The sequence below is a fragment of the Coregonus lavaretus genome, assembly GCF_964263955.1.
Source record: "Coregonus lavaretus genome assembly, chromosome: 31".
In the NCBI taxonomy this organism is placed as follows: Eukaryota; Metazoa; Chordata; class Actinopteri; order Salmoniformes; family Salmonidae; genus Coregonus; species Coregonus lavaretus.
The window spans coordinates 28,575,313-28,597,592 of NC_140018.1; the positions used below are offsets into that span (position 1 = coordinate 28,575,313).

The following is a 22,280-nucleotide window of genomic DNA, read 5'->3' on the forward strand; positions in this document are numbered from 1 at the left end:
TCATCATAGGTACACGTCAACTATGACAGACAAAATGAGAAAAAAAAATCCTGAAAATCACATTGTAGGATTTTTTATGAATTTATTTGCAAATTATGGTGGAAAATAAGTATTAGGTCAATAACAAAAGTTTCTCAATACTTTGTTATATACCCTTTGTTGGCAATGACACAGGTCAAACGTTTTCTGTAAGTCTTCACAAGGTTTTCACACACTGTTGCTGGTATTTTGGCCCATTCCTCCATGCAGATCTCCTCTAGAGCAGTGATGTTTTGGGGCTGTCGCTGGGCAACACAGACTTTCAACTCCCTCCAAAGATTTCCTATGGGGTTGAGATCTGGAGACTGGCTAGGCCACTCCAGGACCTTGAAATGCTTCTTACGAAGCCACTCCTTCGTTGCCCGGGCGGTGTGTTTGGGATCATTGTCATGCTGAAAGACCCAGCCACGTTTCATCTTCAATGCCCTTGCTGATGGAAGGAGGTTTTCACTCAATCTCACGATACATGGCCCCATTCATTCTTTCCTTTACACGGATCAGTCGTCCTGGTCCCTTTGCAGAAAAACAGCCCCAAAGCATGATGTTTCCACCCCCATGCTTCACAGTAGGTATGGTGTTCTTTGGATGCAACTCAGCATTCTTTGTCCTCCAAACACGACGAGTTGAGTTTTGACCAAAAAGTTATCTTTTGGTTTCATCTGACCATATGACATTCTCCCAATCCTCTTCTGGATCATCCAAATGCACTCTAGCAAACTTCAGACGGGCCTGGACATGTACTGGCTTAAGCAAGGGGACACGTCTGGCACTGCAGGATTTGAGTCCCTGGCGGCGTAGTGTGTTACTGATGGTAGGCTTTGTTACTTTGGTCCCAGCTCTCTGCAGGTCATTCACTAGGTCCCCCCGTGTGGTTCTGGGATTTTTGCTCACCGTTCTTGTGATCATTTTGACCCCACGGGGTGAGATCTTGCGTGGAGCCCCAGATCGAGGGAGATTATCAGTGGTCTTGTATGTCTTCCATTTCCTAATAATTGCTCCCACAGTTGATTTCTTCAAACCAAGCTGCTTACCTGTTGCAGATTCAGTCTTCCCAGCCTGCTGCAGGTCTACAATTTTGTTTCTGGTGTCCTTTGACAGCTCTTTGGTCTTGGCCATAGTGGAGTTTGGAGTGTGACTGTTTGAGGTTGTGGACAGGTGTCTTTTATACTGATAACAAGTTCAAACAGGTGCCATTAATACAGGTAACGAGTGGAGGACAGAGGAGCCTCTTAAAGAAGAAGTTACAGGTCTGTGAGAGCCAGAAATCTTGCTTGTTTGTAGGTGACCAAATACTTATTTTCCACCATAATTTGCAAATAAATTCATTCAAAATCCTACAATGTGATTTTCTGGATTTTTTTTCCTCAATTTGTCTGTCATAGTTGACGTGTACCTATGATGAAAATTACAGGCCTCTCTCATCTTTTTAGGTGGGAGAACTTGCACAATTGGTGGCTGACTAAATACTTTTTTCCCCCACTGTACATGTTCTTGTCAAACTGTCAACAGAGTAGCTAGCAAGCAACAAGATATGCCAAATAACCGTCTAAAAACAACTTGAGAGCAAATAAAATCAGATTTGACCGTTTTAGACACAAGTCACATGGCCAGGAATCAGATTTGTATCAGACCTCAAACCACCTACGAAGGTGATTTTGAAATGTGGCTTGAAATATACGATTCCATGTGCTTCTTGGCTGTTCAGACTGCAGGAAAAAGAACAAATTTGAATCAGAAATGCCCCCAAAAATGATTTTAGTCACTTCAAACTGCCAATGTGAACACTGCTTTTGAGACTTACCCAGAAAGACTCACAGCTGTAATCGCCGCCAGAGGTGATTCTAACATGTATTGACTCAGGGGTGTGAATACTTATATTAATGATATATATATATATTTTTTATTTTATTTTAACCAGGAAGGGCTCATTGAGATTTGAAATCTCTTTTACAAGAGCATCCTGGCCAAGATATGCAGCACCAAGTCATTACACAATTACAGACAGACAACATGAAAAACTACAAGTAATCTAGTAAACATCCATAGAAATCACAGGAGCATAACAAAATCATAAAACAGATATTTAAAAACATTGATAGGTCAAGGAATCCGCCTCAATCCTTCATCAAGATGAACAACACCAATCGGGACAAGTTCTTCCAGTTTAAAAGTATGTTGTAAGGCGTTCCAAGCCGATGGCGCAGAGTATATAAAAGTCCTTTTACCAAATTCAGTTCGGACATTTGGAACAGTTAGCAGGATAAAGTCCTGCGAACGAAGGGAGTACCCACCACATTACTGAAGAATAAAAATGCCCAGATAAAATGGTAGTAAACCCAAAATGGCTTTGTAAATAAAAGTATACCAGTGACTGAGCCTACGAGTGACTAGAGAAGGCCAGCCAACCCTGGTATATAAAGTGCAATGGTGCGTAAGGGTTTTGCAGTTTAAAATAAATCTCAATGCTCCATGATAAAGGGTGTCAATTGATCTCAAACACTGAGCGGATGCATTCATATATAAAATATCACCATAGTCTAGTATAGGCATACATGTAGCTGATACTCCTTCTGGCTTCAAAAGAAAAATAGGCCTTATTCCTAAAATAAAATCCCAACTTCAGCTTAAATTTTTTTGTAAGTTGTTGAATATGCAATTTAAAAGGGGGGCTGTCATAAATTAAAATTCCAAGATATTTATGAGATTACAACCTCAATCTCATTGCCCTGACAGGTAGTAATAGGTGAAAGGTTCAGTGGTCTGTTTCTTGCTTTAGAAAACACCATTAGTTTAGTTTTGTCAGCATTGAGGATAAGCTTAAATTGACACAAGGTATGTTGAACAGTATAAAAAGCAGTTTGCAAGTTCTGGAAAACTTTTGTGCGAGACGAGGCACAACAATAAATAACAGTATCGTCAGCTAAAAGTGAAGTCAATTTTTAAAAATATAAATAGTGAATAAGAGGGGACCAAGTGCAGAGCCCTGGTGCACACCATTACAGACAGACAATTTAACAGACATGAGCCCATCAAATTGAGTGCACTGAGTTCTATCAGACAGATAGTTAGCAAACCATGCAACTGCATGCTCCGAAAGACCGACACTCGACAATCTCTGCCTCCGTATAGCATGATCAGCTGTATCAAAAGCCTTAGAGAGATCAATAAAAAGTGAGACACAGTGCTGTTTTTTGTCAAGGGCTTCAGTGATATCATTTAAAACCTTCATGGCTGCTGTAATTGTGCTATGCTTCTTCCTGAAGCCCGATTGGTACATTGATAAAATAGAGTTAGTATATAAAAACTATTTTAGCTGTTCACTAACAAGGGTTTCAAGTATTTTTGCCAGGGGTGACAGCTTTGAGATTGGCCTATAATTATTTAAAAGAGTTGGATCTCTTTAAAAGTGGTAGGACAAAAAATATAGACTGTTAGCTTTTATTTAACACCAGATCTGACATGCTTCTATGAACTTCACGTTGGTGCTCATGGGTCCTTTACATGGAAATGCCCAACAGCTGTCTCATCCGGATAATCATCACAGAAGGGGTGGTGTGCCCACACAAGCAGACCACACTGTGCTAGTGTTTAATCTGGAAATCAACCCTACAAAAACCTGTTTTTATTTTGTCAAATCAAATCCCAATTTAAACCCCTCAGTGTACAGTATTTTCGTAGCAACTGCTCATCCCACCAGCCTACTGTATCAACCCTGTTTTGGCGAAATGCTCACAAAATTATTCAGCCAACTGCTGAGAGAGACAACCACTATGTGGGAGTTGGAGGAGGGACCCATATTACCCAATGAGATCTGGGACAGGCTTCTGTTGACAGCTGCCATGGCCCGGGGATCAGGCCCATGACTGGAGGGCTTAGTGGCACAGACTGAGCTTGGAGCTTTGTAATCAGGCTGGATGAGACATGGAGCTGTGGAGTTGAGACACTCCAAGTGGCTCTCATTTGCAAGCCTGGCCTGCCTCTGATACCGTATTTCACCTCTGTCACACTCATTTTCCCAGCTCTCAACCATAAAGAAGTCCCAAGTGGAAGATTTTGTCTGCCACCACACAGCAGGAGAGGTATCAACTTAAATATGGCTACAACCATGAAAAACTATATCCACACATAGGAAAGATGGACTCCCTCACTTGTTATTTTTAGACCAGGAAACAGTTTTCTGCTCATAATCACACTCCAGGGATTTGTACACATGGTCCTCCTCCTCCGCAGTAGCTCCTCCAGTGTGTGAATGCATCATCTGTTGTTGCTGTGGAGAGAGAAAGGAAGGCTTGCTAGCTCTGCTCTGCAGGCTTGTTGTGTGAAGGCCTGCTGGGGAGTCGTGTTAAAACTCAGTGGCTGTCAGGGCAACTTACACCACGCATCCCCCTTGCTGACTCTTCTGGTCCAGGGTTTCTGTGGGCCAAACGCATCAATGCATTAGGGAAGAGGTTGTAGTTCGTACACACACTAACACACACACACACACACACACATTTTTTCTCCCTCACATACACATTCCACTATACTGTGCAAACCATATAGGCTATTTTCTACGATGACCTCTTCGCTCCCTACAGTCTTTGTTCAATATGTACTGTACAAGGACAGCCGTGAGCTGACTATAACCTATTCATACTGTACAAGCTCGTTAAGCACTCTAATTTATTCAAATTTTATAAGAATGCAACACATTTTAATTGCTGCCCGGGAGTCTTGTTTAGGATTGGGCAAAAGCCGGTGGTAACAAAAGGGGACAACCTAAAACAATCTATTGCACAATTCCACAGAAAATGATGAATATTTCCTTTGTAAAATGGTTCAAGTTGTGGTTTAAATACATTTCATTCCAATTCTACGGTTGAACTTTTATTTGAGTATAAGCTCCAACACACGGTCTGACAGCTTTGTTGTACTGTGCTGCTTTCTGTTGAAGCTTAGTATCTATATATTTTTTTTTTACAGATTTCCAAGTATTAGGGATTGTTTCTTCAATGTTGATTGTAGACAGAAATGCATCTGTTGGTGTCTTCTCCTACAAGATGACTTCTAAGCTTGATTTAAAGTGTCAATAGAAACCAATGGCATCACTAAGCTGACAAATCTGGATGTAAAAAGAGATTTCTCAAGACAGTAATTCTCTTTGGAAAATATGATTCCCCCATTGCTTTGGTCACATTGTCATGTCATTCGCTCTCAGAATGGTTTCATGCAAATAGTCTTATGCACTTATTAGCATGTCATAATAAAGCTGGGAGATAGACAAATCCATATCGCGATGAATTGATGCGATAATGATAAATAGAATGATACGTTTATAACATTAATGTGCACCTCAGTAATTGTTTTATTATCCTTTAAACTACTACTACTAGTTTGACAGTTGTAGCCATCAATTGTCCCATTAACAATCACCCATATTAGCAAACGTATTTAATTTCACATTTCTCTAGTATAGCCTACTTATCGTAATGAAGGACATCAGCAAAATGCCTGCAATAAGTGATTGGTATGGTCTGTGTCGGTAATGTTGGTTTATTGTCCCAGCTCTATGTCAACCTCATCTTGTGATAACTCTCATCTTGTGTTTACACAGACATTTTTTTCCAGGACACTGAACTTGATTTGGGTTCCTACTTCCTACCGTCTGTGACCCTGTTGTCTGTGGTTTAACAGGGGGAGGAGGGGGGGGGGGGGGGGGGGGGGGAGTTTAATCAATGCATTCTTATCACACACAAACTGGCTTTCCTTAATTTTTCTTATCTTTCCAGTGCAGGATTACAGAATGGTACAAATAGTTAAGTCTTTAGAGTGTCTAGGCAGAGGCGGGATGAGATCTGGAACACATGCCCTGGGAGGCGTGTGATGTCAGAGCCTCTCTGTTCCACTGCCTTAAACTGCTTTCCTTCCCCTGCCCTACAGTCACACGGGTCTGAAAAACATTACTAGCTGAAATCCTTGCTTCGTCTGTCCTTGTTTCCTCAATTCCTTTAAAAAACCTTAAAGCTCATTGGAGGAGTAGGTTCAAGGGAGGGACCTTGGATCGTCTCCACCAATGTGCTTTGAGAGGAATTGAGGAAACAAGGATGGAGGAAGCAAGGATTTGATTGCTGGTAACGTTTTCAGACACAGTCAGACTGGCCAGGGTTTCTTTCCATCCCGTTGGTCCCCACTCCTCCTGAGCTCATTTCACAGGCTCACTTTTAGTCTTCTTTAGGATTCCAAACCAATTATGTTTGTCTGAATACCCCTTAGTTCCACTTTTCCAATTATTTTCCAATTTGGGTTCCATCTCGCCTCCTTTTCTACGGGTCTGTGGGTAGCCTAACAACTCAATAACAGACCTTGCGCGCTGACAACTCAACTGCTACTGGGAACTTTGTGAAGCAGTTGCTAACATGTTGAATCACACAGTGCTAACATGTTGAATCGTAATGCTCTAACACCTCTGCACGGTATGACATTTTGATTAGTGTGCATTATACATCGGGTGTTTGGAATTCCCATTGTTAGAGCCGATGCTGCCCATGATATACTAGACAACATACACATGGCCAGTACATTCATAAAAAGTGCCATCGTTACCTAACAATGCACTACTACTACTACTTTTACAGATCCACTGCCCAGTTATGCATTTTATAAACTTGATCTCCACTGTAAAAAGCATCTAGATATTATCTCCAACATTTGCAAATACCATTGTCCCTTAGTAATGAACGTGTCGGGAGTCAGGTACGAGACAGACAGACAGGCAGCGTTTTTCAGCCAGTCGAAATCATGAATCAGCCAAATGTTTTGGCATATATATATATATATATATATATATATACATATATACATACATACAGTGGGGAGAACAAGTATTTGATACACTGCCGATTTTGCAGGTTTTCCTACTTACAAAGCATGTAGAGGTCTGTAATTTTTATCATAGGTACACTTCAACTGTGAGAGACGGAATCTTAAACAAAAATCCAGAAAATCACATTGTATGATTTTAAAGTAATTCATTTGCATTTTATTGCATGACATAAGTATTTGATCACCTACCAACCAGTAAGAATTCCGGCTCTCACAGACCTGTTCGTTTTTCTTTAAGAAGCCCTCCTGTTCTCCACTCATTAACTGTATTAACTGCACCTGTTTGATCTCGTTACCTCTATAAAAGACACCTGTCCACACACTCAACCAAACAGACTCCAACCTCTCCACAATGGCCAAGACCAGAGAGCTGTGTAAGGACATCAGGGATAAAATTGTAGACCTGCACGAGGCTGGGATGGGCTACAGGACAATAGGCAAGCAGCCTGGTGAGAAGGCAACAACTGTTGGCGCAATTATTAGAAAATGGAAGAAGTTCAAGATGACGGTCAATCACCCTCGGTCTGGGGCTCCATACAAGATCTCACCTCGTGGGGCATCAATGATCATGAGGAAGGTGAGGGATCAGCCCAGAACTACACGGCAGGACCTGGTCAATGACCTGAAGAGAGCTGGGACCACAGTCTCAAAGAAAACCATTAGTAACACACTACGCCGTCATGGATTAAAATCCTGCAGCGCACGCAAGGTCCCCCTGCTCAAGCCAGCGCATGTCCAGGCCCGTCTGAAGTTTGCCAATGACCATCTGGATGATCCAGAGGAGGAATGGAAGAAGGTCATGTTGTCTGATGAGAAAAATATAGCTTTTTGGTCTAAACTCCACTCGCTGTGTTTGGAGGAAGAAGAAGGATGAGTACAACCCCAAGAACACCATCCCAACTGTGAAGCATCGAGGTAGAAACATCATTCTTTGGGGATGCTTTTCTGCAAAGGGGACAGGACGACTGCACCGTATTGAGGGGAGGATGGATGGGGCTATGTATCGCGAGATCTTGGCCAACAACCTCCTTCCCTCAGTAAGAGCATTGAAGATGGGTCGTGGCTGGGTCTTCTAGCATGACAACGACCCGAAACACACAGCCAGGGCAACTAAGGAGTGGCTCCGTAAGAAGCATCTCAAGGTCCTGGAGTGGCCTAGCCAGTCTCCAGACCTGAACCCAATAGAAAATATTTGGAGGGAGCTGAAAGTCTGTATTGCCCAGCGACAGCCCCGAAACCTGAAGGATCTTGAGAAGGTCTGTATGGAGGAGTGGGCTAAAATCCCTGCTGCAGTGTGTGCAAACCTGGTCAAGACTTACAGGAAACGTATGATCTCTGTAATTGCAAACAAAGGTTTCTGTACCAAATATTAAGTTCTGCTTTTCTGATGTATCAGATACTTATGTCATGCAATAAAATGCAAATTAATTACTTAAAAATCATACAATGTGATTTTCTGGATTTTGAGGGCCTTCCTCTGACACCGCCTGGTATAGAGGTCCTGGATGGCAGGAAGCTTGGCCCCAGTGATGTACTGGGCCATACGCACTACCCTCTGTAGTGCCTTGCGGTCGGAGGCCGAGCAGTTGCCATACCAGTCGGTGATGCAACCAGTCAGGATGCTCTCGATGGTGCAGCTGTAGAACTTTTTTAGGATCTGAGGATCCATGCCAAATCTTTTCAGTCTCCTGAGGGGGAATAGGCTTTGTCGTGCCCTCTTCACGACTGTCTTGGTGTGTTTGGACCATGATAGTTCGTTGGTGATGTGGACACCAAGGAACTTGAAGCTCTCAACCTGTTCCACTACAGCCCCGTCGATGAGAATGGGGGTCTGCTCAGTCCTCTTTTTTTTCCCTGTAGTCCACATTCATCTCCTTTGTCTTGGTCACGTTGAGGGAAAGGTTGTTAGGGCAGTGTGGAGTGCAATAGAGATTGCATCATCTGTGGATCTGTTGGCGTTATACAAATTGGAGTGGGTCTAGGGTTTCTGGGATAATGGTGTTGTGAGCCATGACCAGCCTTTCAAAACACTTCATGGCTACAGACGTCAGTGCTACGGGTCGGTAGTCATTTAGGCAGGTTATCTTAGTGTCCTTGGGCACAGGGACTATGGTGGTCTGCTTGAAACATGTTGGTATTACAGACTCAGTCAGGGACATGTTGAAAATGTCGGTGAAGACACTTGCCAGTTGGTCAGCACATGCTCGGAGTACTCGTCCTGGTAATCCGTCTGGCCCTGCGGCCTTGTGAATGTTGACCTGCTTAAAAGTCTTACTCACATCGGCTACGGAGAGCGTGATCACATAGTCATCCGGAACAGCTGGTGCTCTCATGCATGCTTCAGTGTTGCTTGCCTCGAAGCGAGCATAGAAGTGGTTTAGCTCGTCTGGTAGGCTTGTGTCACTGGGCAGCTCGCGGCTGTGCTTCCCTTTATAGTCTGTAATAGTTTTCAAGCCCTGCCACATCCGGCGAGTGTCAGAGCCGGTGTAGTACGATTCAATCTTAGTCCTGTATTGACTCTTTGCCTGTTTGATGGTTCGTCGGAGGGTGAACCAGGTATTGATTAGGTGATCATCTGAACCAAATCTTATTTAACGAGGAAAGGTATCACTATCCTCTTGCAATAGGACCAGCTGGATGGCAAAAACAGTGCTTATAGTACATGACATCAAATGACCTACAAAAAGAATGGCAAACGGCAGCTGGGGTGAAGTGCACGGCGAGGACGGTTCGAAACAGGCTCCTAGGGGCAGGGCTGAAGTCGTGCAAAGCTAGAAAAAGCCCTTCATCAATGAGAAGCAAAGAAGAGCCAGGCTGAGGTTTGCAAAAGACATTTACATTTTCAGTCATTTAGCAGACGCTCTTATCCAGAGCGACTTACCATTTTTTAGTGAGTGCATACATTTTCATACTGGCCCCCCGTGGGAATCGAACCCACAACCCTGGCGTTGCAAACGCCATGCTCTACCAACTGAGCTACACTGGACTTTCCGGAAGCTTTTTTTGAATCGCTGTAGCAGTGGGGAGAGCTCTAGCCACCTCGAGGGTGTCAAAGGCGGCTTCATATCGCATGGTAACATCGACCACCAAAGCTGTGTCGTTTTTCATGAAATCAAGTCTGGTTTCCTCAGTTTCCCTTCTTTGGAAAAGATACGCATCTCCTTGATAACGTTCCATCCGTTGCTTTCGGCTTCTGTTACCAATATGTATATTTATGCGTGCTCCTTGGATCGACGGGCATTGACCCAGGATGTGTGAGCAAGATTCGTATGGGGCTGGACAGAGGAAGTCCCTCAAAATTGTCGAAGACTCCAGCCACCCAAGTCATAGACTGTTCTCTCTGCTACCGCACGGCAAGCGGTACCGGAGTGCCAAGTCTAGGTCCAAAAGACTTCTCAACAGCTTCTACCCCCAAGCCATAAGACTCCTGAACAGCTAATCATGGCTACCCGGACTATTTGCACTGCCCCCCCACCCCATCCTTTTACGCTGCTGCTACTCTGTTAATTATTTATGCATAAATCACTTTAACTCTACCCACATGTACATATTACTTGAACTACCTCAACTAGCCGGTGTCCCCCTGTATATATAGCCTACTGTTATTTTATTTTACTTCTGCTCTTTTTTTCTCAACACTTTTTTTGTTGTTGTTTTATTTGTACTTTTTTGTTAAAAAATAAATGAACTGTTGGTTATGGGCTGTAAGTAAGTATTTCACTGTAATGTCTGCACCTGTTGTATTCGGCGCATGTGGCCAATAAAATTTTATTTGATTTGACAGCGCCTGCAAGAGGAGTCCATCTCTGGCCTTCCTCTTGTGAGCATCTCACGCGTGGGATAAATGTTGGCTCTCAACTTAAGCCCATCGATGTACTGGCCTTGCTTGAAGCCCACTGTTGAGGGATTAGCCAACCAAGTATTGCTGGTCTTGTCATTGCCAAATGCCAGCATCCCTATGCCTTGAGATGCCAGGCTGATCCATTTCCGCATTACCTCCTGCCTCCAATCACATGGGATTGGGCACTGCGGCGTCACAGAGTCGGTAGACTTTTCTTCTAGGGAGGGTCTCTCTGTCGCACTCCCTGGCTCTCAGCCATAGTCCCTTGAACTCAGATTCTTCAACTGTGCTGCGAGTTATCCTCCGGGTGCACTCATCCGCAGAGTGCCACAGCCGGTGGATCCTTCTGGCCTGGATCGATGGAATCTGGCGTGCCATTTTCACGATGCCTAGCCCCCCGTCTCGTTTTTTTGCGTATAGCAGCCTGTTGCAGGTGCTCGGGGGGAGGTGGAGCCATTTCTTTATTGCCCTTATCATTCCATCGATTTTTGTCAGGTCGACCGACTTTTAGGTTGCTGTGGTCAGCTTTGTAGATCAGCCTCGGTACAGCAAAGGAGTTCAACATCTTCACCTTTTGTGGAGGTTTTAGCGCCGCCCACCCGATCTTGCATATCCATTTGTGAAGTAGCCCGATCAGTTCTGGTTTGACAATACCTGCCCAAGGGTTTATTTGCATGCCGAGATATTTTTCTGATTCCTCGGGCCCAATCATGTGCACGTCCTCTCCATTCAGTTTCCAGGCTGAACAGTCATTCACCTTGAACGAGGACTCACCCTTGCCATTGTCGCCCTTTTCGATGAAGAAACTGTGGCACTTGGAGGGTTACACCCTTAGCCCCATTAGTAGGCAGAATTGCGATGTTTTGTCCCATACCCTTCACCGAGTTGCTCAAAAGCACCAAGTCATCGGCAAACGCTAGAGTGGTGGTCTGGCTGCCTTCTGACCCAACCCCAGAGCCGTAGCGTTCAAGTGTCTTGATCAACGGATCCAGTGCCAGATTAAACAGCAGCGGTGACATCGGATCATCTTGCTTAACACCGACTGACATGTCAATCATCAGGGATTTTACTCCTTCGATGATGATCCTAAGGATTGGACCGTAGAGGACTGGAGTAAGGTCATCTTCTCTGATGAGTCTAGTTTTTAGCTTTGCCCAACACCTGGTCATCTAATGGTTAGACGGAGACCTACGCTACAAGCCACAGTGTCTCGCACCCACTGTGAAATTTGGTGGAGGATCGGTGATGATCTGGGGGTACTTCAGCAAGGCTGGAATCGGGCAGATTTGTCTTTGTGAAGGACGCATGAATCAAGCCACTTACAGTGAGGGAAAAAAGAATTTGATCCCCTGCTGATTTTGTACGTTTGCCCACTGACAAAGACATGATCAGTCTATAATTTTAATGGTAGGTTTATTTGAACAGTGAGAGACAGAATAAAGACAAAAAAATCCAGAAATAAGTATTTGACCCCTCTGCAAAACATGACTTAGTACTTGGTGGCAAAACCCTTGTTGGCAATTACAGAGGTCAGATGTTTCGTCTCTATTGCCATTGTCCTGGCTGGAAGACGGTTCAGTGAATGGGTAGCTAAGTCCATATTAAGTCAATAGGGCTAACTGGCTAGCTAGCTAGCTAGCCACGAAGAATTGGTAGCTACCCACAAAATGTACATCTACCTTCCATAACATTAGTTTTAGCTTATTTTTTGTCTTTAACTAGCTGGCTAGCTAGATTATTACGATTCACATATCTAGCTGATAATTATGAAGTAAAACGTTTGCTTTGTGTGTATCTTGTTTAGTCTATTGTTGCCATTGTCCTGGCTGGAAGAAGGTTCAGTGAATGGGAGGTGTATTGTGAGGTAATACAGTAGGGGGGAGTGCGAGTGCTTCTCAAATGTAATGTTTTATGCATTCTCAACCCTCTCGTCCTCACAAGAACTTACTCAAGAGAACGTCGTCGTAGAATGCACTCGGAGCATGAGAGTGTGGAGCACGGTAGTATGCATATTGAGAAACACCCAGTATGTCCTGAGGTGACGTGGTCATCAAATGTCCTAGTTCACTTTCTGCCCACCGGTCTGACCAGCAGCAGATGAGTAATAAGGCTGCTGGTCATGAAATCAAGGAGAATGTGTCCTTTACAGTTATAGTGCCGTATGCAAACAGCTGTAGAAAAGGGACTGGTACTACTGGGAGTGAAACCTTCTTGTGTAACCACACTAGTGTGGAAAGCATGTCCAGATGAACACTGTCCGGAGGCATCAATGTTTATGTCATAGGGGTTAATACACACAGACAGCTGTTGAGAGCACATCATGTCTGAAGTTGACCCTGGCTTTACAGCTTGACCCTACTGCTATACAAATGTGTTTACTTCCTCTTCCATGAGCCCTAGTTACATGGAGTTGAGCTTGCACATATTTGGCATCGCGCGTGCTTCCTGTTTCCAAGCCAGGCAGTCCCCTCATATAGCCTAGGCTACTCATTTGCAACTGATGGGTCTCTCAGAGATTTTTCACTCATCAAAAACTGGATTTGTGTTGACATTTGAATGGACACCTGCTGAATGTCACAAGACATGCATTATTTTTAATGATTTTATTATTAACGTTTAGATTTTTGGCAGACATGGATGAACAGTAATAAACACACTCAACACCACACAATGTCATATACAGTGCTCCAGCCCATGATAAATCCAACACAAAAAAGAAAAATACATTGGAGTAAATACTTTTTTCACTGGAAAATACATGCATTGTAAGGCCATAAACGTAGAGGTTTGAGTTGTTTTGACAGACCGTATGTGTTGTCTGTGTTAGCCTCCCCTAGTCCAGGCTTCAGTGCTTTTCCAGCCCTGTGCATCTCAAATCAGGAGTTTAGTCTGCTGTAGTGTCTGTTTATGGATGGATATGAGGATGTAGAAAGACAGCTGGAGAAGCTGGGAAATCACATGCCAGTGGAAGTAAACTGCAAGCTTTGTGTCTGCTGGGATAAAGAGTGAGAGGATGTCAGCTAATCGTTTTACCTGGGGCTTACTGTGATGTTTGTTTGAATGTTTGTTCTCTTCGCTGGGTCGGTGCTAGCTGTAAAGAGGCTGATGAAGGAGGCAGCTGAACTGAGGGACCCCACAGAGCACTACCACGCCCAGCCACTGGAGGTGAGTCACACCTGGGACACCCAAACTCACTTGGGCTCATCATCAGCACAACAAACATCCCAGTTCTCCTCATTATCAACATAGAGTGTTTTTGTCATGGGTGTGTACTTCCCTATGTTTCTTACAAGTCAACAAACAACCCCACACAAAACACATAGAGAAGGATGTTCTCTAGCTAGCTGGACCAATCATTGAAATGTGTTCATTTGACTGACTTGTTGTGTACCCGCAGGATAATCTGTTTGAGTGGCACTTCTCTGTCCGCGGGCCCCCTGACTCGGATTTTGACGGTGGGGTTTACCACGGCAGGATCGTGCTGCCCCCGGAGTACCCCATGAAGCCCCCCAGCATCATTCTACTCACAGTAAGCAACCAAAACACACACACACTTATGACGATATCCCCCTCTCTCGATCAATCACAGCCAATTATGTGTTAGTTGAAGTAACGACGAAAGGCAGCTAATCAAATGATCAAGGCTGGAAGATGGACAGCTATAGACATCTTGCCATAACCAACAGCCACATCTGGTTACATCACACCGAGCCACTACTGTCAGAACAAAGACCTGGCTGTCTTTGCACTGTCATTGCACTCACTAACTGTAAGTCGCTCTGGATAAGAGTGTCTGCTAAAAATGACTAAAATGTCCCTGTCACAGAGGATTTGAATGGTTCTGTGGTAAAGAAGAGGGGATGTGTTTTTCATGCACCAATAATAACCTGAAGAACCAATGACGGGCTCATAAAAGCCAGTGGATCAGAAAGGTTGTTAGTCTTTTTTTATGTCCAGTCTTTGAAGGCACTCTTTCTTTCTCTTAAAATCCCTCCCATCAACCACCCCCAGCCTCCCTCCACCCTGCCCCTCTGTATGTTTTACTGTCTCCTTGTTGCTTGTTCAGCCTGGTTGTCATAGACAGCGATATGGTAATCAAGATCTTATCATACAAATCCTATAAATCACTACTCTATATTATATATGTGTTCTATATGTAATTCTATGTTAATGCTTCTTTTTCAGCCCAATGGGAGATTCGAGGTGGGGAAGAAGATCTGTCTGAGCATCTCCGGCCACCACCCAGAGACATGGCAGCCATCTTGGAGCAGTAGGTATCCCTGTGTAGCAGGTGTCACTGTCTGCTTAACAGTATAGCTTCCTTCCTCACTGGTACTCGATTTCGGATCCTCTGCCTCGCAAACACACGTGACTGCCCGCTTGATAACATCTTAGCCAACAACGCTACTGAAAATCTAGCAGTTCGGTAGTGCGAGTAGAGAAATTTCAAGCATGAGAGTCAGGTTACCAATCCAACTCCGTTACACCTGCAGCTATAGGCCCGATAGCTAGGCCCTGTCTCCTCTAGCCTGGAGACCCACACACACCCAGCTCCCCACACACACCCGGCTCCCCACACAGTCCTTGTTCCCCCTACTCCTCCAGCTGCTGCACTAAAACTTAGCCTAGCATCCCCACTCACTTGCTCTCTGCCTGGCAGGGACCAACAGGAAGAAATTAGAGATGAAAGGAAAACTCCACCCAAAAACTATATTTTGGTATTTGTTTCATTAGTCCATTGTTGACATAGTCCCAAAATGTTTAGCTTGTCAGCAATGAAGTTTTCAAGATATGTAACTTTCAAAATACAGAAATCATCCCCGTATTTTTGCAAAATGCATCATACAGGGATGATTTCTGTATTTTGAAAGTTACATATTTTTGAAAGCAAAACATTTTGGGACTATGTCAACAATGGATTAATGAAACAAATACCAGAAGATAGTTTTTGGGTGGAGTTTTCCTTTAAGACTTCATTAGAATTTAAATTAAGGCAGATATGCAAATGTTTTTTTGCTCAACGTTGTTCTAGATCATTGGGCTTTTTCCCAGCAATTTAAGGAGTCGAAACTGGAAGCGGCTGAAAAGAAGACTTCATAGCAGAACAAAGTAAATAAGAGAAAGTGTCACTGGAAATATAGATTTGGCTCGCACATCTTATTCGCTCACAAAGATCTGTGTTGGCAGCAGGCAATACGCTACTTCCTTCGTACCTAAAGTCTGATATTTCCATTCTTTTCTGGCCTGATTTCAGTTACCACTGTTAAGCCATTCTTTTTCTGAGTGTTCTCATGTTACTCTCCGTACCAAAAGTATGAAAATGTTATCAGATAGAATTCAATGGGAGAATATAGATATGCCACGCTGCATTTATTTCTATTACTTTAGGGGTATTTTGGATGAGCCAAAAAAAGCTTAGTCCATAGTAAGGGTTTGGGAATTAATAACATAATGTAATCATGTGGACAAACCGGTTGTGACAGACAAACTCCCCCTTTTGCCCTGCAGGGTCACATGGCAAGCCAATGAGGCCATGGCCCAGAGATTGGACATCCCCTGCTGGGTTTTTGGTGTCTCAGCTCTCCAGTACAAGTTCACTCGGATGCATTAACAGCTCACTGTGGTGGAAAAGCTGGATAATAAGTTCCAGTGGAATCTCAATGCCCAAATACACTGAACAAAAATATAAACGCAACATGTAACAATTTCAAAGATTTTACTGAATTACAGTTCATATAAGGAAATCAGTCAATTGAAATCAAATCATTAGACCCTAATCTATGGATTTCTCATGACTGGGAATACAGATATGCATCTGTTGGTCACAGATACCTTAAAAAAAAAAAAAGGTTAGGGAAGTGGATCAGAAAACCAGTCAATATCTGGTGTGACCACCATTTGCAGCACGACACATCTCCTTCGCATAGAGTTGATCAGGCTATTGATTGTGGCCTGTGGAATGTTGTCCCACTCCTCTTCAATGGCTGTGCCAAGTTGCTGGATATTGGTGGGAACTGGAACACGCTGTCGTACACGTCGATCCAGAGCATCCCAAACATGCTCAATGGGTGACACGTCTGGTGAGTATGCAGGCCATGGAATTGTGTACAGATCCTTGCGACATGGGGCCGTGCATTATCATGCTGAAACATGAAGTGATGGCGGTGGATGAATGGCACGACAATGGGCTTCAGGATCTCGTCACGGTATCTCTGTGCATTCAAATTGCCATTGATAAAATGCAATTGTGTTCGTTGTCCGTAGCTTATGCCTGCCCATACCATAACCACACCGTCTCCATGGGGCACTCTGTTCACAACGTTGACATCAGCAATCCGCTCGCCCACACGATGCCATTCATGCTGTCTGCCATCTGCCCAGTACAGTTGAAACCGGGATTCATCTGTGAGGAACACACTTCTCCTGCATGCCAGTGGCCATAGAAGGTGAGCATTTGCCCACTGAAGTCGGTTATGACGCCGAATTGCAGTCAGGTCAAGACCCTGGTGAGGACGACAAGCACACAGATGAGCTTTTTGTGCGTATGGAACGTTTCTGGGATATATTTTTTTAGCTCATGAAATGTAACAAACACTTTAGATGTTGCGTTTATATTTTTGTTCAGTATAGCACCCTATTCACTTTATAGTGCCTCTAGGCCTCTGATCAAAAGTAGAGCACTATTAAGGGAATAGGGTTCTTTTTGGGATGCAACCAATGTCACCGGAGGGCCAGCCACATTGATTCCTAGCTTATGCTTGTTTTGCAGTACATGAGCCTACGCTTACTGGTTTAATAATTTGTGGAGAGAGAATTCACACTGATATCACCTTGAGAGCATTCTTCAACTAAATCATTATCTGTTGAAGCAGGCTTTCACTGGGTAGCAAGCCTCCTTAACCTCTCTCTCTTCTCTTTCCCATTTTCTGCCTCCCGTTAGCCTGCTGCTGATGTTTAGACTTGATTTCATTGCTGCTTATTATATCCCCCCAAAAATGGTGGAAGTGTTGTAGTCTATGCCCTTTCTAGACTTTTTAAAAAGTTTGTTCATTCAAATCATCCATGGATTTTGAGCTGTTCATCAAATCAACATCCAGGTGCTCTGAGGTTGAATATAGAAACCCCCCTGAAGCAGCCATATCATTGAAATGTGGAGAAGCTCTCTCTGTCTCCTGAACATATTGTTATACAGTGGGGAAAAAAAGTATTTAGTCAGCCACCAATTGTGCAAGTTCTCCCACTTAAAAAGATGAGAGAGGCCTGTAATTTTCATCATAGGTACACGTCAACTATGACAGACAAATTGAGAAAAAAATGTCCAGAAAACCCCATTGTAGGATTTTTTATGAATTTATTTGCAAATTATGGTGGAAAATAAGTATTTGGTCACCTACAAACAAGCAAGATTTCTGGCTCTCACAGACCTGTAACTTCTTCTTTAAGAGGCTCCTCTGTCCTCCACTCGTTACCTGTATTAATGGCACCTGTTTGAACTTGTTATCAGTATAAAAGACACCTGTCCACAACCTCAAACAGTCACACTCCAAACTCCACTATGGCCAAGACCAAAGAGCTGTCAAAGGACACCAGAAACAAAATTGTAGACCTGCACCAGGCTGGGAAGACTGAATATGCAATAGGTAAGCAGCTTGGTTTGAAGAAATCAATTGTGGGAGCAATTATTAGGAAATGGAAGACATAAAAGACCACTGATAATCTCCCTCGAGTGGTCCTCTGTAGCTCAGCTGGTAGAGCACGGCGCTTGAAACGCCAAGGTAGTGGGTTCGATCCCCGGGACCACCCATACACAAAAATGTATGCACGCATGACTGTAAGTCGCTTTGGATAAAAGCGTCTGCTAAATGGCATATAAATAAATAAATAAATCTGGGGCTCCACGCAAGATCTCACCCCGTGGGGTCAAAATGATCACAAGAACGGTGAGCAAAAATCCCAGAACCACACGGGGGGACCTAGTGAATGACCTGCAGAGAGCTGGGACCAAAGTAACAAAGCCTACCATCAGTAACACACTACGCCTCCAGGGACTCAAATCCTGCAGTGCAAGACGTGTCCCCCTGCTTAAGCCAGTACATGTCCAGGCCCGTCTGAAGTTTGCTAGAGTGCATTTGGATGATCCAGAAGAGGATTGGGAGAATGTCATATGGTCAGATGAAACCAAAATATAACTTTTTGGTAAAAACTCAACTCGTTGTGTTTGGAGGACAAAGAATGCTGAGTTGCATCCAAAGAACACCATACCTACTGTGAAGCATGGGGGTGGAAACATCATGCTTTGGGGCTGTTTTTCTGCAAAGGGACCAGGACGACTGATCCGTGTAAAGGAAAGAATGAATGGGGCCATGTATCGTGAGATTTTGAGTGAAAACCTCCTTCCATCAGCAAGGGCATTAAAGATGAAAAGTGGCTGGGTCTTTCAGCATGACAATGATCCCAAACACACCGCCCGGGCAACGAAGGAGTGGCTTCGTAAGAAGCATTTCAAGGTCCTGGAGTGGCCTAGCCAGTCTCCAGATCTCAACCCCATAGAAAATCTTTGGAGGGAGTTGAAAGTCTGTGTTGCCCAGCGACAGCCCCAAAACATCACTGCTCTAGAGGAGATCTGCATGTAGGAATGGGCCAAAATACCAGCAACAGTGTGTGAAAACCTTGTGAAGACTTACAGAAAACGTTTGACCTGTGTCATTGCCAACAAAGGGTATATAACAAAGTATTGAGAAACTTTTGTTATTGACCAAATACTTATTTTCCACCATAATTTGCAAATAAATTCATTCAAAATCCTACAATGTGATTTTCTGGATTGTTTTTCCTCATTTTGTCTGTCATAGTTGACGTGTACCTATGATGAAAATTACAGGCCTCTCTCATCTTTTTAAGTGGGAGAACTTGCACAATTGGTGGCTGACTAAATACTTTTTTTCCCCACTGTAAGTGTCCCATGTCATCTGGAGAATTATATTTGAGGAGTTGCAGTGGTGAATGTCCTCAGAGAGGCTCTGTAAATCTAGGCTTACGCAGTAGAAAACAAAGCATTCCTCCCACAATGCATTACATAACATGGGCGGCTAACTTTACAGAATGTGCTGTGGTATTTCATGTGATTTAGTGACTCACTTTATCCACTGCTGTTACGAGTTGACAGACATAAGTTTTGTCTTTCATAACTTTTTTGTTTCCCCCTTGTTTTTTTGTCTTTCAGTCAGAACGGCATTAATAGCTATAATCGGATTCATGCCAACCAAAGGAGAGGGTGCAATCGGATCTCTTGATTATACCCCAGAGGAGAGGAGAGCCCTTGCCAAAAAGTAAGATTACAGAGATTAAAGCTCTCCACTGTTTACTGTCTTTCCAGTGTATTTACCCTGTGTGCACTAACGGATAGATGGATTTATGGATGGATGGTGCTGATAACAATGCTGTGAGAAGGGGGGGGACACAACAGTCTGGAGTGATATGTCTGTATGCATTTTGTTTCAATGTGTGCCTAACCCTTACACGCATCATTACACAATACACACATTAGGCCTGTATGTATGTTGGATACTGGTATGGTATCACGCACTAGCTTTACATACAATTAGATGGACTAGCTGTACTTGCAGAACATATGGTTATGGGCAGGCGTTTGTTCAACAAAGTTGGCATAAAGCGATGCTTATGTAATTAACACGTTGGCCACAGTGGATGTGCCCTCTACAAATAGCTATGCTCATTACCAGGGAAACCAAGGCACCAGCATGGGACCTTATGAGATGGCAACATTAGCGCCTGAGGGAAAGGCTCTCTGGCTGCAACGTCTGGGCATGTTGATTCTCTTCTTCTCGCATTGTTACGGGTCTCTCCCTCTGAAGAAACTCGCTCTGAGTTTGAGATTGATAAAAAGATCAAGGGGTCCAGCGGCTGCATCCCGAATGGCACCCTATTACCTTTAAAGGGCTCTGGTCAAAAGTAGTGCACTATAAAGGGAATCGGGTGCTATTTGGACCGCATCCCAGATGACTGTCTGTTCTATTAACATATCAGGACAGGGGTCTTTAACGACTGGCTGTTTAATTAACACATGAAGATAAGATGTGACACAGGAACATATCCCTGTCTATAAATACATACAGTGCACAGCCTGCCTGCCTGCCTGTTTATCTTCCGGATGAAAGAAAGGCCCGTTTCACAAAAGGCTGTCATGTCTGCGGCTGAGACAGCAACTTCGCTTTGATTCAGATCTCCCGTCTTGGTTGTCTCCGTGCCCTGTGGTAATTGTGAAAGCTGTCAGTCAACATCAGGGCCAGGGGCACCCAGCAGGAAGCAGCGAAACAGAAGAATCATCCATAGTTTTCAGAGTTGGCTCTGTTTCCTGACAGAAAAGTAAACTGCCAGAGAAGTGTCGTGGAAATTCTTACACAGGGACACTTGAAGTCAATCTTAAATTAATCATTGTTTATTGTCAGTGCGCTGGAGAGTTCCAGCGCACTGACAATAAACAAACTTCATGCACCATAGTGAACGTCTGTCAGGAGCTCTAACGGGGCAGTCCCGTTTAGTTCTCTTATATACTGCAGACTAGTCATATTTGCATGATTTAGCTTATTCATAATTAATTAATCATTAACGTTTGCTTCATTCATGTGACCGACCAATACTGGGTCATGCATGTGACAGACCAATACCTCACGAGGCTTCTTCTCTCTAAGCTGAGACCTTGAAACTGAGATATCCTTTCTCTAAACAAGGTTCTGGGCGTACTGCCAAATTGCAGACACTAATAGTGAGGATTTGTTCAATCAGTCACTTGCATGAACATAGAAATTGCTAAATAGAAAATAAATGTTTATGTTTGTGCTATCACAAAAGTTTTGCTGGCTGCCAGACTGCTGTAATGACGAGCGTTAATAATGCAGAAGTTGGAGGAGGAAAACATTTCAGATGGTTGTCTTTTTTGCCTATTAAAGCATGATATTGGTTGGGGGGAATATTACATTGGAAGAACAGCAACTCTTGGGATGTCATGCTTAACTTCATTGATGGAATTGTATCTTTTATATTTATATTATTGTAACTGTCAATATCGCTCTCCAAGCCACAGTTGAATATTTTCTTCACAAAATGAGTTTAAATCCATATGGCTTGTCAAATTGCATGAGTCATCTTTGACAAACCAAATCTCCTAGAAGTTTGTGTACGTTTAGTTCTAAATTTGATATTGTTGTGCTTGGAGCTCCAGCAAACGACTCAGGGCTCTATTTTAACAAACCTAATAATAATAATATGCCATTTAGCAGACGCTTTTATCCAAAGCGACTTACAGTCATGCATGCATACATTTTTTGTGTATGGGTGGTCCCGGGGATCGAACCCACTACCCTGGCGTTACAAGCGCCGTGCTCTACCAGCTGAGCTACAGAGGACCACTAACGCAATGGTACATTTTAGTGCTGGTGGTAGCGTCATTGGTTCGGTTCAGGGTGTGTCAGAAATATTTTCGTTATTTTCACAACCGGCATTAAGGTCGCGGTGGCAT

General features: G+C 43.6%; 1 protein-coding gene across 2 annotated transcripts in view; it reads left to right on the forward strand.

Moving 5' to 3' along the window:
• The window catches only part of ube2j1 (ubiquitin-conjugating enzyme E2, J1), a 41,500-nt gene that overhangs the window by 12,468 nt on the left and 6,752 nt on the right, over positions 1–22,280 (forward strand). For both annotated transcript variants that reach the window (XR_014610354.1, XM_084149114.1), the window contains exons 2-5: positions 13,833–13,906; positions 14,139–14,270; positions 14,927–15,011; positions 19,965–20,070. Coding sequence is in view for 1 of the 2 variants with exons in the window: in XM_084149114.1 (XP_084005240.1) it covers positions 13,833–13,906; positions 14,139–14,270; positions 14,927–15,011; positions 19,965–20,070 (397 nt within the window). In the remaining variant the exon portion in view is untranslated. The remainder of the gene's footprint in view (positions 1–13,832; positions 13,907–14,138; positions 14,271–14,926; positions 15,012–19,964; positions 20,071–22,280) is intronic.